A 15571-nucleotide genomic window follows, 5' to 3' on the forward strand; every position below is an offset into this window, starting at 1 on the left:
ATAATTTCTTCATTATTTGTGTTCTCTAGAATCACAAATCCTAGGTTTGAATCATTTTTCTGTCAATTTCTGGATTTGTGGTGTCAGACTAGATATTTAAACCCCCTGAGTCTTAGTTTCCTCATTTGTTAAATGGGGAAATATGTCACCTATATTTTAGGGTTATTGTGCAGATTAATGTTTTTGGTACCATGTTCTGCACATGGGAAGTTCTTAGGAAATAACTAATTTTTTTTTTTTTTTTAAGGGAGAGAGAGAGAGTACATGCACCTGGGGAGAAGGGGGAGTGGGAAGGGAAAGAGAGAATACTAAGCAGGCTCTAGGATCAGCATGGAGTCCGATGTGGGACTCAATCTCATGACCCTGAGATCATGGCCCAAGCTGAAATCAAGAGTCACACACTTAACAAACTGAGCCACCGATGTACCCCATAAATAACTTATTTTAAATCATTAATCAAACATCTCCAAGTTGGAGACTCTTGAGTATTTATTGAGGGCAATTCCAAAGCCCTTGACAGAGAGAAGTAATGGGGGGGGGGGACAAAAAAAGAATTACAACATAAAGTAGTAATTATACAACAGAAGCTATATAAAAATATTTAGCACAGACATAATTAACTGTTTAGTTGAATAGAGGAACATTGTCAAATAGATGATTTTTGAGTCAAGTTTGGACAAAGGTTTGCCAAGTGGGAAAGAGAGAGGAGGGGCAATTATGACAGAGGCTATGGCAAGACCAGGCATTTGGGCCTAACAGAACATGGATTTCTGAAAAAATACTGAGGTTCACATACAGCAGAGGTGTGTGAAGAACGGAAGGTCATGGGACTAGGAATAGAATATTTGGGACTAGTTCATATAAAGCAATGCTAAGTAACATTTCTTCTCTTGTTGGAAGTTTCAGAATGGGGAAATTGTTTATATAAATAATATTTGCTCTTTACAAATTACCCAACACTCTGTATCTACATATGGATATAGGATTTTCAAGTCTTTCTCAACACTTAGATTCTATTTTTTTTTTCCCTAGAAACCAATCTTACCATGTTTTTGAGATATAAGACATTGTAAAATGATCAAGGTAAAAATTACTGTATGCTATAATGAATAAATATAGACATGATATTTTGAATTACTTTTGTTAATATGGTTTTTTACTCAAGACATCTGAATATAAATATGTTAAATATTACATACATATATATGTGTATGTATATAATTTTAATTTCAGGTGACTCACACTAGCTTTATCTTTTTTTTAGAAAAAGATTTATTTATTTATTTGAGAGGGAAAGAGCAAGTGAGCACAGACGGAAAGGGAGAAGCAGACTCCCTGCTGAGCAGAGAGCCCAATGTGGGGCTCTATCTCAGAACCCTGAGATCCTGACCTGACCCAAAGGCAGACACTTAACCAACTGACCCACCAGGCACCCCCAGTTTTGTTATCTTTAATAAAGAAACAGGAAGGCCATAAAATATCATCCATCAATGAGCTAAACAATATTACATATTAACTATTAACTACTGATGGCAAAAATAATTCTTTTGAAAATATATTTTAAAGAATGTTAGAGTGTAAAATGTTCTATAACATTCCTCTGTTTGGTTTTGCTCACACAGTCCTATGAGCCGTCTGGGAAGATAGGTTTCTGAGAGACAGGAAAATTGGGGCTCAGAGAAATTAATGGGTGCCAGTCCATATAGAGGGTAGGTGGCAATGCTACAACATAACTCAGGTCATTTTAATACTCTTAAGTCCACAAATTCTGCTGCATCTTTGTGGCATGATGTGTTCCTATTAACGTGACTAAAGCCCTTTGCATGACTGCTTCCCATACCTTGCAAATTTTCTTTTCCCTGTATCTTGTACCAGCACTAAAGATAGGCCTTCATTTGACAAGTATATGTCTTTGTAACAGTTTTACACATGAACCAAGTATACCTATTTAAACTCCCTCTGTTGAAATGCAGATAATGATGAGAATTACTGATCTTTAAGAGTGATCTTAGGGGCGCCTGGGTGGCTCAGTGGGTTAAGCCGCTGCCTTTGCTCAGGTCATGATCTCAGGGTCCTGGGATCAAGCCCCACATTGGGCTCTCTGCTCAGCAGGGAGCCTGCTTCCACCCCCTTCAGCCCCCCCCTCCGTGTGCCTCTCTGCCTACTTGTGATCTGTATCTGTCAAATAAATAAATAAAATCTTAAAAAAAATTTTTTTAAAAAGTGAGTATTTTGGAAAAGGATAATACCAAAGCAGTGCCTCAAAAAATGGAGTAAGTTGTATTAAAAAAAAAAAAAAAAAAAAGACAGACTTCTGTTTTCAACCCAAGATGGACTATCAAGAATAAGATTTAAAAAATAAATAAAAATTTATTCCAATGGCTAACATTAAAATGCCTGGTTATCCCAAGTGCTGGCAAGTATGTGGACTAGCTGTATTTCTTATATATTACAGGAATATAAAAGGAAAATAATTTGGTAGTTCATTTGAAATTTAAACATACTCCTACCATAAGGTCTGTCCATTTAAATCCTAGATATTAACCCAAGAGAAATAAAAGTCCATGTCCACAGAAGACTTACAAATGAATGTTCAGAGTAACTTTATATGTAATATCCAAAAACTGCAAACAAACTGAATAACTTCAATGTGCATCAATACCAATCATCTCAAACAGTGGTACATCCATATAATGCAATACTATTCACCAATAAAGAGGAACTCTTGATACCTTTCACAAAATCAACAGGTCTGAAAACAAATAGGCTGAGTGCAAGAAGTCAGGCAGGACAGAATTCATAACGTATGATTCTGTTTACACAAAGTTCTACAAAATACATGGTAATCTATACTGGCAGTGAACAAATTAGTAGTTGATAAGAGTGGGGCAGGGCGGGGAGAGGGAAGGTTGGAATGGAGTGTTTACAAAAGGCATGTGAAAATTTTGGGGAGTGATTTTTTCTCTATGTTGATTGTGGTGGTTTCATAGGTGTACATGTATGCCCAAACTTTTCTAATCGTATACTTTCATATGTGCAGTTTAAGTCAGTTAAATCTCAAAAAAATCTGTTAAACAATGTCGAACAAAAGAAGCATCTGTATTTATAGCACCCAAGTTGGCCATTCTTGAAGTTCTCTAAGAATTCTGAATGGGATTGAGGCACTTTGATGAACATAATGCAAATGTAATGATAAAGTGGACTGAGGAGCAACTAACAGTACTGTAGGTAGGAAGATTTATTTTTCTTAATTGCTGCACGGTCTGATAATGTACACATAATTATGTTGTTAATTGGCACTTAAAAGCATATGTGAATTTCTCTAGGTTATATTTATGAGTAACATAGTCCTCAGAAAAGAGGTCAAAACACTAAAATGTTTAGTGCTTCCTTTATTTTTCAAATTGCCAAATATATAGACATTTTATTAAACTAACAAGTGAAAGATAATTGGGAAGAGAGTTTTCATTGTTTGCTTTTTGTTTTCCTCAGTTTCCTATTTACTTGTATGTGGTAATTCTAAGTCTTGCTATACAGAATCATCCTAATGAATGGTACAATAAAATTGGTAAAATGTTATTTTTGGCTTTATTTTTATTTTTCCTATCTATCTATATATTTATAAAATATTTTATTTGTTCACTTGACAGAGACAGAGATAGCGAGAGAGGGAACACAAGCAGGACAAGTGGAGGAGGGAGAAGCAGCCTCCCAGGACCCTGGGATCATGACCCAAGTTGAAGGCAGATGCCCAATGACTGAGCAACCCAGGAGCCCCTGCTTTAGTTTTTTTAAAATAAACTTTATTTTAGAATAGTTTTAGATTTAGGGAAAATGTGCAAAGACTTCAGTATTCCTATATCCTGCACACAGTATCTCCCAGTGTCTACATCTGACATTTCTATGATGCATTTGTTACAACAAATGAACCAGTATCAATACGTTAAACTCCATATGTTATTCAGATTTCCTTAATTTTTACTTATTATTCTTTTTCTGCTCTCAGATCCCCTTCTCAATACATTACATTTAACCATCTTGTCTCCTCAGGCTCCTCTTCGCTGTGACAATTTCTCAGATATTCCTTATTTTTTATGAACTTGATAGTTTTGAGGAATACCAGTCAGACACTCTAGAATGTCCCTCAGTCTGGATTTGTCTAATGTGCCTAGTTTTTAGAGATAACACATTCAGCCTATAGTAATCCCACTTTTCTCATTCAAACTTTAATTTTAACTGTATGCTGGGTCTTGGAGGCCCTAAGACTGGCCTCCAGAACCCCAAAAGGCAATGAACATAGAATGATGTTGTTGAGTAGGCAAGCATTAGGACTACTAGTACAAAGGTGAAAATACTCAGACACCCAGGCTCCTGGCTCATATCTCTCTCACTTATTCAATTACATTCCATCAAGGTGACAAATGTTTTCTTTTCTTTTCTTTTTTTAAAAGATTTTATTTATTTATTGACAGAGAGAGAGATCACAAGTAAGCAAAGAAGCAGGCAGAGAGAGAGGGGGAAGCAGGCTACGCGGTAAGCAGATAGCCCGATGCAGGGCTTGATCCCAGAGACCACGACCTGAGCTGAAGGCAGAGGCTTAACCCACTGAGCTCCTAAATGTTATTTTTCGAAAAGCAACCAGATCTCAAACCTTACTGATGAGGGTGTAAGATGTTGCAAATTAGCTAAATGATTTCACAATACTATTAAACACTTCTCAAAGCAAATTAATATGTATGAAATTTACTTAAAATATATAAAAGGGCACATATAACACAGATACTCTAAGGAGAATGTAGGGAAAAGGAAGTCGTAAAATCAATTAGGAGACTGCAATCAGAAAAGATTTGAGAATCATGTGCAGTCTTACAACATAATCAGAATTACAAAATTTCCTGATGCAGGTTGTATTTTCTAGACCTTCTTTTCTTCATGGGAGGCTCACTTCACAGGTATTTTTGTACACCTCACTTCTAATATTTTTTCACTTCTTAGCCATTACATATGGAACAAGTTTACTTATTTTGTAAAAGTTAATGCTGTTGTCTGGCATCTGAAAACTGACAGTAAGGGATGACATTTCTGCAGTTGTGCCTTAGTGAGCACTGATGTTCCTGCAGACCAGAATGGACTGCATGTACCCATCTGTACCATCTTTACTCTGCCAGGCTTATGGTCCAAACTTAAATATTTGATTAATATATTTTATTACAATTTAATATTTAATAATTTAATAATATTAATATATTTTATTATAGTTTAATCTATTATAGCATGAATTAGTGTCTGAGTCTTTAAAACCACAAAAAATGCCTAATACTTTAAAAGGTAAAAAACTAGGGGTCCCTGGCTGGCTCAGCCACTAGAGCATTTAACTCTTGATCTCAGGGTTGTAAATCTGAGTCCCACATTGGAAATAGAGGTTATTTTAAAAAATTACAAAATAAAAAGGGAAAAAACTATGCTTTGAAAAACTCATAACATGGGCTTCCAATTATCTTACACAATTAAGGTACTATGAAGTGCACTACAAAAATAGAGCTCCACTACCTCATCATAAATGAGACCTAAAACTGATGTACTAGCCATAGGAGACAACACTAATTGTTTCAGACTTAAAACATGGGAGAAATTTTGGAAATCAAGACTTTGTAGAAAACTTCTCAAAGAAATTTGAGCTGATGCTTTGGTTTTTGTTGTGGTTGTTGTTGTTGTTTTAACAAGAAGTATTATAAAAATAAGGGAGGTAGTAGAATCCATTCCACTGATTTTTTCAGATGTCTCAGAGAAGATATGGTAGATTTTCAATATCTTTGTTGCTATTAGTTCTTCCAGAGAGTATCAAATTGAAAGAACTTCCTAGTATCTTCTCCCCTCCTTCATAGTTTAAACAAAGTTAAAAGCCAGACAATTAGGTATTTAACCAAAAAGAGGTCAACAGGAAGGTAGGTCTCTACTTGACACTTTGCTGGCATTTTTTAAGATTACTTTGTAATTCCATGCACAACAATAAATCACCAGGTAATTAGCTTGCACTTTGAAATAGAGGCTGTTTTAAAGCATCCCTCATGGAAATACTAGGGCAGAGATAAGGGCCTGAAGAGGCTAGCAAGGTTTTCACCAGTGGTGGTCATGTGCCTTGAGTAAAGGTTAGCAAGAGGAAAAGAAAGAACAATGTAAAACTGTGAGCATTTGAGAGGGTCTGAATTTGACTAGTGGGTCAATTAACAGGGGTAATATACTCTCTGTTGAAGCCTGTAAACTCAGAGTTCTCATGTCCCACAGTAAGCAAGGGGTGGGAAACCTATGGAAGGCAAGTTCCCACTGACTGCATCCTAGCAGGTTGGCTCAGGTGGATTTGGGGTCACTGATGACATATACTTCGTGATGTAATACAGTCTTGTCATCTTCAAATTCTCTCTCTTTTTTTTAAGCTACAAAATCCTTTTATCAAATAAAAGCAAATGTGGAAGCTTAACAGATTTAAATTAACCATACAAACTAATAGTTAGTTGCCATTTGAATTTTTGGAGTGGTGGTGCACAGCCTGCCCTGCTCAACCACCCTATGTCTCTACTTTCCTCCATTCCTCAAAAGGCTCCTGAAGGGGCGGCTGGGTGACTCAAGTAAGTTAGGCATCTGGCTTCGGCTGAGGTCATCACGTCAGGGTCCTGGGATTGAACCCTATGTTGGGCTCCCTGCTCAGTAGAGAGTCTGCTTCTCCCTCTGCCTTCCCCTGCTTGTGCACTCTTTCTCTCTCTCTTAATTAATAAATAAAATCTTAAAAAAAAAAAAAAAAAGAGGCTCCTGGAAAATGCTAGTACCCTAATACTCCAAGAACAGTCCAAAAAACCTCGTTACTGTTTTACAAATTTCTTCCCTTTGAGCTACTGAATTTTAATTGACCATCTGCTATAAAAAGGTCTTTATGGCAGTTTTAAGGAAACACAGCATTTTTGGTGTCTTAACTACCTTATGATGTTGAAAGTCAATTGGCTTGCCATTCTTCTGAGTCAACACTGGTTCCATAGCTGAACAATGTAGAATTACTGTAAGGCCACTTCACCTGTCTGAAAATGCTTTCTCTTTTGTAAAACAGAGTGGGAAATAGCAAAATATCAGCCCCTTAGAAGCCATATTTAATAAGTGATTCACCTCCTACTCAAACCTCTTGTTTTCAGCTTGCAGGGATCTACTCATGTGAGAATATATATATATACACACACACACACACACTAAGGTTAAGACTCTTTATGTAGAGTAAAACACATTCAAAATCTAAACTCTTTGATGAGATGAGGCCACATGTACTACTTAATTAGGAATATGGAACAGTACTCTATAGTACCATGTTTTCTTTTTATAACTGAAATATTTCCATTTTCTCTTCTAAATAAGTTAACAAAGAAGTTAATAATTGATAATGATAAAATTATTCATAGCCATTTAATACCTTTCTCCTTCAGTTAACTTTATTAAGCAAATATCTGTGGAGAAATTACAACAAAAAATTAATGATAAAGTAGATGGTGGGCAAGAAGAGAAAATGCTACAATAATTAGCTCATCTTTCTTCCTGGAGGGAATAATATCTTATCTAGCCCAGAATACTGATGAACAAATAATATATTAGAAATATATTATTATATAACATAGATTATATATTAGAGATATATTATATAATATAAATATATTATGTAGATTATATGAGAGATATATTAGAGATATCTTATTTGGTAGCAATTAGAAAAATTAATATCTTATCTTATATAGAAGGTTTTCTTATTTATGGGGGAGGATGAGGCTTAGGAATAATTAAAATTTACAGAAATTACCAAGATAGTTATTGTATCATGGAAAAATATTTTGCTATATTTTTAAGACTTTTTATTATATTTTTTTAAGACTCTGAAATATCCTGCTGAGTAATAATGATTTAAAACCATTTGTGAAAGGAAAACCCATGAGCTATATACACAATAGGATCCAAATAAGCAGCTTAAGGGGACAATAGTGAGTCTATTATAAGCTGACATGGGAGCCTCAATTTGGGTATGGTTTGTTTCTTTCCCAAGGAGGCAATGTGGTTTCAGAAAAAGCCTAGTGTTTTCTTTTCCTGTTTTTTGTTTTGTTTTGTTTTTGTTTTTTTTTTAACTCCAGTAAAATATATATAACATGAAATTTTTAAGGGTTGGGTCCTCTTGGATCAGAGAGGTCAATTCCTTCTGTGTCATTATCCTTTTATATTCAGGCTTAGATTGCTATTCTTTTTCTTTTTCTAGTGGTAAAATACATATAAAATTTTAACCAGTTTCAACCGTTTTAAAGTGTATAATTTATTGGTATTAAGTACATTCATATTGCTGTGCAACCATCACCACTATCTAACTCCAGAACTTTTCATCCCAGGGGGGAACTCTATACCTCTTTAAACAATAACTTCCCATTCCCCTCTTCCCTTAGACCTTGATAACCTCCATTTTACTTTCTGTCTATGAACATGCCTATTCTAAATATCTAATAAAAATGTAATCACATCATATTTGTCATTTTGCATCTGTTTTTCAGTTAGAATAGTATCTTTTAGGTTCATCCATGCTGCAGCATGTGTCAGAATTTCCTTCCCTTTTAAGACTGAGTACTATTCCATTGTATATACCTATATTTTGTTTATCCATTCATCTGTCAATGAGCATTTAGGTTGTTTCTACCTTTTGGCTATTGTGAATGATGCTGTTGTGAACACTAGTATATAAATATCTGTTTGAATTCCTTTTTTAAATTTTGTTGGGTATATACCCAGAGGTGGAATTGCTGGATCATATGGTAAGTCTATCTTTAATAAGGGGCTAGTTTTGAAGGGTGATCTGGATTAATATTTAGTTTAAGTTCCTAGCAGATGTATAATCTTGAGGCAATATAGCCCGGTGGCTATGTGAATGAGTTGAAGAAACATGTCTGGGTCCACATTTTGGCTTCATTGTTGCCTACCTGTTATTCAACCTCTCTGTGCTTCAGTGTGCAAATATGTAAGATAGGAAAATAAGTGTTCATATCTTATTGGGGGCTCTTATAAGGATTATAAGGATTAGCTACTATCACCCATTTGTTCCTTTACTATACCTAAAATAATGACTCATGAATGGCCTCAGGGCACCTATAAACCCTTCAATATATACTATATGTAAATCTTGGTATACAAGTGCATTTGTAGATTTTTCTGGGAGTTACAGTGATTTATTTTTCCCTTTCTTAGTCAGACTCAATGGGGACCTGAGCTCTCAAAGAGGAAGCACTATCCTAAAATAAATCAGTGGTCTATAATTTAACACCAAACCTAACAAATGTGAGCTTGATTAGGCAGGCTTCTAAAGTGTTTCATGATGCTTTTAGAATGAGATAGTCTCTATGCTACCTTCATTCTTCTGGCTAAATTCTAGCCAAGGAAATCCCCTTGCAGAAATTCCCTTTCTGTTCTCAACTATTATAAAGTTGCTACAAATGGTTAAAGAAAGAAAGAAAGAGAGGAAGAAAGAAATGAATAAATCCCTAATTCTACATATAAAAAGCAAGATATTTAATTGAAAAAATGCACCAAATGCATAATAATTAACCTATTTTTAACTTTGGATGACCACTTCTTCGGGCTTAATTTAATAAAGTAGCCCACAGCTTAATGCAATATACCAATTTTCTTACTGTTCAGTTCTCCAAGTAATATAAATATGTTAAGGGGCCTCTGAGGAAGATCAGCAGAATGCATCACAGTGAGAAAGAACAGTAATGATAAAGAAAGCCCATGAGGGCAGCAACAAAGCAGCTCTGTCTCTTCAAAGAATAAAACTGTAATGGAAACCCTTCCCTCATAATTAGCAAAGGGTCTTTTTAAAGGTTCTCCATTGATGTGGTGTAGCTGACCCTCCCTTAGTAATAATTATCCCTCGATTTGCATACCACTTTTAACATTTCAAAGAGCTTTCACAGGCTTTATCCCAAAGTCAGTGTGGGCTTCCTCTGCTTCCCCAGGGGCCTACAGGTTTTTACTGGCATCCCTCCTCTACTGGGACTGAATGGAAGCCTGTTGCATTGGCATGCTGGGTCCAAACCAGTAGTAGAGTGGAACCACATAGCCTATAGCATAAATCTTTATTCACTGACTGCAGGTTCCCCTCATGAACAAGATAAGTGAAGCAAAACTACTTTGCAACAAGCCTAACTTAAGAAATCCAGAAAATAGGACTTCAGGCTTTGAAACTATTCTGTATCACACTCATACATTTAACAAATGCTTACTAGCTGTCTACCAAGGACCAGGCATCATTTTAGTGCTGGTGACACTGCAGTTAACCAGTCAAAGCCTTTGTCACCACCGACTTTACATTCCAGTGATGAACAGAAAACAAAATAAACAAATACACACGCAGTTTGTTAGTTAATAAGTAGTGCTATGGCACTCTTTAAAGTTCAGGATGTGAGGTTCCAGAAGGAGTTTGGAGGCTGACTCCACAGAACCTTGTAGCTTATTATAAGGAATTTGGTTTTTACTCAGAGTCAGTCGTGAGTTAAGAAACCATAGGAGGATTTGAAACAGAACATGGCATGTTCAGATTTACATTTTAGTAGCGTAACCTGAATGCTGTGTTAAAAACAGATTGCATGGGCATGGGCTGGGGCAAGAAGTTAGCTACTGCAATAATCTAAGTGAGGACAAGAGTGATAGATGCCTGATGCTCTTTTAGTCTAAACCCACCATCTGCTGCAGGAAAACACCGATTTGATTGATTTCTTTCTTTTTCTTTTTCTTTTAGATTTATTTGTTCTTATTTGGGAGAGAGAGAGTGCGTATGCAGGTGGTGGGGGGAAGGGCACAGGGAGAGCAAGACAGAGAATCTTAAGCAGACTTTCCACTGGGTGGGGAGCCAATGTGGGGCTTGATCTCACACCTTGAGATCATGACCTGAACTGACAGCTTTTAGATCAGTGACTACTTTAGACTGCTTTAGATAAGATAACTAATCACTACAGATTAGTTTTACTGTTCTAGAACTTGATGTAAGTGGAAAGCAATGAGGGTAATGGGGAGGCTGGGTTGGGAGGAACAAGTGAAGGCTCGGTGTAGAGGGAGGTGGACACAGCATTCACCAACAAAAACGGATACATTTTGTTGTTTCCTCTTTATTTGGTTAGTAGCTTACAAGATATTTGAGCTGTAAAAATCTGCTAACAATTGTAGTTTAGGCCATATTATGCAGCAGGTCTGAGGGTTCCTAGATGAGCAGAAATGATCTGCTGCAAGCCCTCCCTTGTTAAGTTGGGACCTCTCCAAAGGTTTGATTCCACAAGTGCGCTCTGTGTGGTATGTATAGAGGACTCTCATGGCACTGGAGCTCTTGTTACCTTTACTATATTTTAATTCTTCTCTTTGCTATGAGTCATTTTCCAATCAACTGAGGCATATATAATTACTCAGTTTATTGTGCTACTTGTCACCCCATTTGTTACCATTTACCTCAAGACCAGCAAAACCTACTTAAAGAAGTTTCACACTTATACATCTCCACAATGTCAATAATCCCTTTACCTTTAAAAACTGAAAAACAATATAGTAAATGAATTTTTAAAAACTTAAATTCCCTCATAATTCTGCCATACAATTGGTATTTTTATACATGTTGTCTTCATTTTTGTGCACTGGTACACCTATTGTATATAACTGTATCATGGTTTACATTTTATGTTGCTCTCTTATTATCATATAGATTTCATTTTAACCAGTAGTAAAAAAAAAATCTTTTATTAGTTTATAATGTTACCAAGCAACTATAATTTTAGAAGTTTGAGCAAGTTCTGATTGCCTGAAGTGATTAACACATTGGATGAAAAGGCAGTGGGCACTTAACCTCTAAAAAACGGCTGGGGCCTATTATGATATGTTTTTAAAAATCTTATATATCTGTTAACTGTATCTCAATAAAATGAAAGCAAATCTTATATAAGTTAAAAGATGGTTATGTTAAGTATAATAAATTTTTGTACATTCAAGCCCTAAGGAACTAAACATCACCACTGAACACAATTTGAGAGCCACACACAAGCAACACACAGCACTCTTATTTTGGAGTGGAAACAAGGGTAAAAACTTACACAATCTGACTTGCAAGTAATAATAGTAACTAATAGATTATTCAATAAGCAGTGGAGACTCTGGTGGCCAGTATCCATTTCTGGTTGCACAAAGTTAATACTTAAAAAGAAAAAGCCTGTAATCTTTTTAGGCAGAAAAACACATTTTCAAACAAGCTCAAAGTAATATGTGTCATTAAGCCTTCTGAAGGGTCTGAAGGCCATGATTTAAAAAGGGGTTGGAGACACCTGGGCAGCTCAGTCAGTTAAGAGTTTACTCTTAATTTCAGCTTGGGTCATGATCTCAGGGTCTTGAGATTGAGCCCTGAGATTCTCTCTCTCCCTCTCCTGCCACCTGTCCCCCTGCTCACTCTTTCTCTCTCAAGTAAATAAATAAATCTTAAAAAAAAAAAAAAAAAAGTAAAAGTAGGGTTGCCCACTGCAAGTAGTATTCAATGGTTTTTCATATGGCAGTGATATGAAAAATTACTCCCCCAAATTTCTCTCCCAAATTACAATTACTCTCCCAAATGCAATGCAATTTGGTAAAGGACCATCCCTGCATTGTGGTCCTAAAGTATGTCAGCAGTAATCAGTAAGCAGGAGGTTAGTGTGAGGTTAGAGGGTCCAGGGCTCTTAAAGGAGGATGGTTTAAGGGCAGGAAAACCAGACTGTATGCTTCTCCACTAGAGGTGAAATTAAGTTAAGAACTCTTTGGGGTTGTGCTAAAGAGGAAAAGTGGTCACAGAAGAGAACCCACAAGTGTGTAAAAAAGAGGCTAAGAGTTGATGTTGTTATAGCTCTGATGGTGGTAGTGGTGTGGGATCATTATGGGGAGGTGTAAAGTGCAGAGCTATTAGAAAAGAGGCATATATGGGATGACTGCTTGGATATCAGCTTCCTGTACGTTTTTAGCAGCAGCTATGGCATCTTCTTCTCTCGTCCAAATCACTTCCATCACGTAGAAGTTTTTACAAGGGTGAACACTCTGCATCAATATCTTAAAGATGGCTCTGAACTCAAGAAATAATCTACTGCAGAGCCATACTTTCTTGTGTTAAAAACAGTGTTGAACTAGGACTATGGATATAAGAAATGATCTGCTCACTTACCTTCTCCAGTGCAGCTTGAACAACTGATTCACTTTCTGCATCTAGGGCAGATGTAGCCTCATCTAAAATGAGGATCTTTGGGTTTCGAACTAAAGCTCGAGCAATAGCGATTCTCTGTTTCTGTCCTCCACTCATTTGTGCTCCTTTTTCTCCTACCAAGGTATTAAATTTCTATTTGAAAAATCAGAAAAAGCACAAAACAAAAGACAGCATGATCAAGTCATTTGGACAGGAAATGATAATCACATATTATTACACATTATGTTTTAATATCAGCTTAATCACTACTTCAGCCTGGCTGCTTTTGACCTTTGATCTGTTCTTTGTAAAAACAAACAACTATTTGAAAAAAAAGAGTCTAGTAAAGAGAGGACCTAAGAAAAATTTGGCTAGTACTAAAAGAAATGAGAATGGGACATCTGGAGGTTAAGTTTAAGTCTGCCTTTGGCTCAGGTCATGATCCCAGGGTCAAGGATCCCAGAATGGAGTTCCACATTGGGCTCCTTGCTCAGTGGGGAGCCTGCTTCTCTCTCTCTCCCTCTGCCTTCAGGTCTCCCTGCTTGTGCTCTCTCTCTCTGACAAATAAATAAAATCTAAAAAAAAAAAAGGAAATGAGAACGTATGATTATGAAGGAATTTTAGGTGGATTAATAATAATTTGAACCAATTTTCAAAGTTTTTAAAGATAGTTTTAGAATGCACTGATATCTTTAAATAGTAATACAACTACATTCTTAACTATTTTTTTTTAAAGATTTTATTTAGTTATTTGACAGAGAGAGAGAAAGATCACAAGTAGGAAAGAGGCAGGTAGAGGGAGAGGGGGAAGCAGGCTCCCCACTGAGCAGAGAGCCCCAGGCAGGGCTCAATCTCAGGACCCTGAGATCATGACCTGAGCTGAAGATAGAGGCTTAACCCACTGAGCCACCTAGGCACCCCTACATTCATAACTATTATTTGAAAGGTTTACTAACAACTTAATATATTACCTACAATTTCCTTCCTGGATATTCTGAAAGAAGGTATGGGAAGATTAATGCAAAATCGAACTTCTCAAAATATTTTTCCATCTTGGAACACTTTTCAGGCCTTCTTTTGCTTATTTTTTTTTTTTTTTCTGGGATATACATCTTTAACAGAGTAGATATCATTAGATATTTGAGGTTGGAGATAATTTCTAGAACTAACGAAACATAGTAATATTGTATTGGATTATGTCCATGACCCAAAGTTCATTTCTTCAAGGTTATAAATTTAAATAGTCTCTAAAACTTTGATTATTCTAGAGTCTGGCCTTCACATAAAAAAAAACCACCATAAACCTTATTGAGAAATAATTTATACATAATAAAATGCACACATATAAGGATATGGTTCTATGAGATTTGACAAATGATTATAGCTATGTTATCACCACCTCAGTAAAGATACAGAATATTTCCATCACCTTAGAAGTTTCCCTCATTAATCTTTCCACTCCAAATCCTCACACTGGTTTGATTTTTATCACTATAAATTAATTTCACTAGTTCTAGAACTTCTAATGGATAGAATCATACAGTGCATGCCTTCTTTTGATTTATTTTTCAAGAACAATTTTAGGTTCAAAGTACAATTGGAAAGATGGTATAGAGATTTCCCATATACCTTTTACACACACATGCAATGTCCCCCATTCCACAGGATAGCCCCCTATCCAACATCCTCCACAAAAGTGGTACATTTGTTTTAACTGATGAACCTACACTGACATATCATAATCACCCAAATCCATAGATTACATTAGTATTCACTCTTGGTGGTATATATTTTCTGAGTTTGGACAAATGCATAATGACATGTATCTGATTGTTATAGTATCATACAGAGTATTTTCACTACCCTAAATATCTGTGCTCTGACTATTCTTCTCCACCTCAAAGTCTGACAACCACTCATCTTTTTTACTGTTTCCATAGTGTTACGTTTTCAGGAACATCATATAATTGAAATCATACAGTATGTAGGTTTTTCAGACTGGTTTCTTCCACTTACACATTTAGGATTTTTCCATGACTTGACTGGTCATTCTTTTTTTTTTTTTTTTAAAGATTTCATTTATTTATTTAACAGACAGATCACAAGTAGGCAGAGAGGCAGGCAGAGAGAGAGAAGCAGGCCCCCTGCCAAGCACAGAGCCCGATGTGGGGCTTCATCCCAAGACCCTGAGACTATGACCTGAGCTGAAGGCAGAGGCCTTAACCCATTGAGCCACCCAGGTGCCCCGACTGGTCATTCTTTTTAGCACTGAATAACATCCTATTGTCCGGACATATCACTGTTTATTTATCCATTCAC

General features: G+C 36.2%; 1 protein-coding gene across 1 annotated transcript in view; it reads right to left on the reverse strand.

Moving 5' to 3' along the window:
• ABCB5 (ATP binding cassette subfamily B member 5) overlaps positions 1-15571 on the reverse strand; it is a 116413-nt gene that overhangs the window by 64354 nt on the left and 36488 nt on the right. The window contains exon 14 of the mRNA XM_059395700.1: positions 13235-13405. Within this exon, the coding sequence (XP_059251683.1) occupies positions 13235-13405 (171 nt within the window). The remainder of the gene's footprint in view (positions 1-13234; positions 13406-15571) is intronic.

The sequence above is a fragment of the Mustela nigripes genome, chromosome 4 (genome assembly GCF_022355385.1).
Source record: "Mustela nigripes isolate SB6536 chromosome 4, MUSNIG.SB6536, whole genome shotgun sequence".
Taxonomy (NCBI): Eukaryota; Metazoa; Chordata; class Mammalia; order Carnivora; family Mustelidae; genus Mustela; species Mustela nigripes.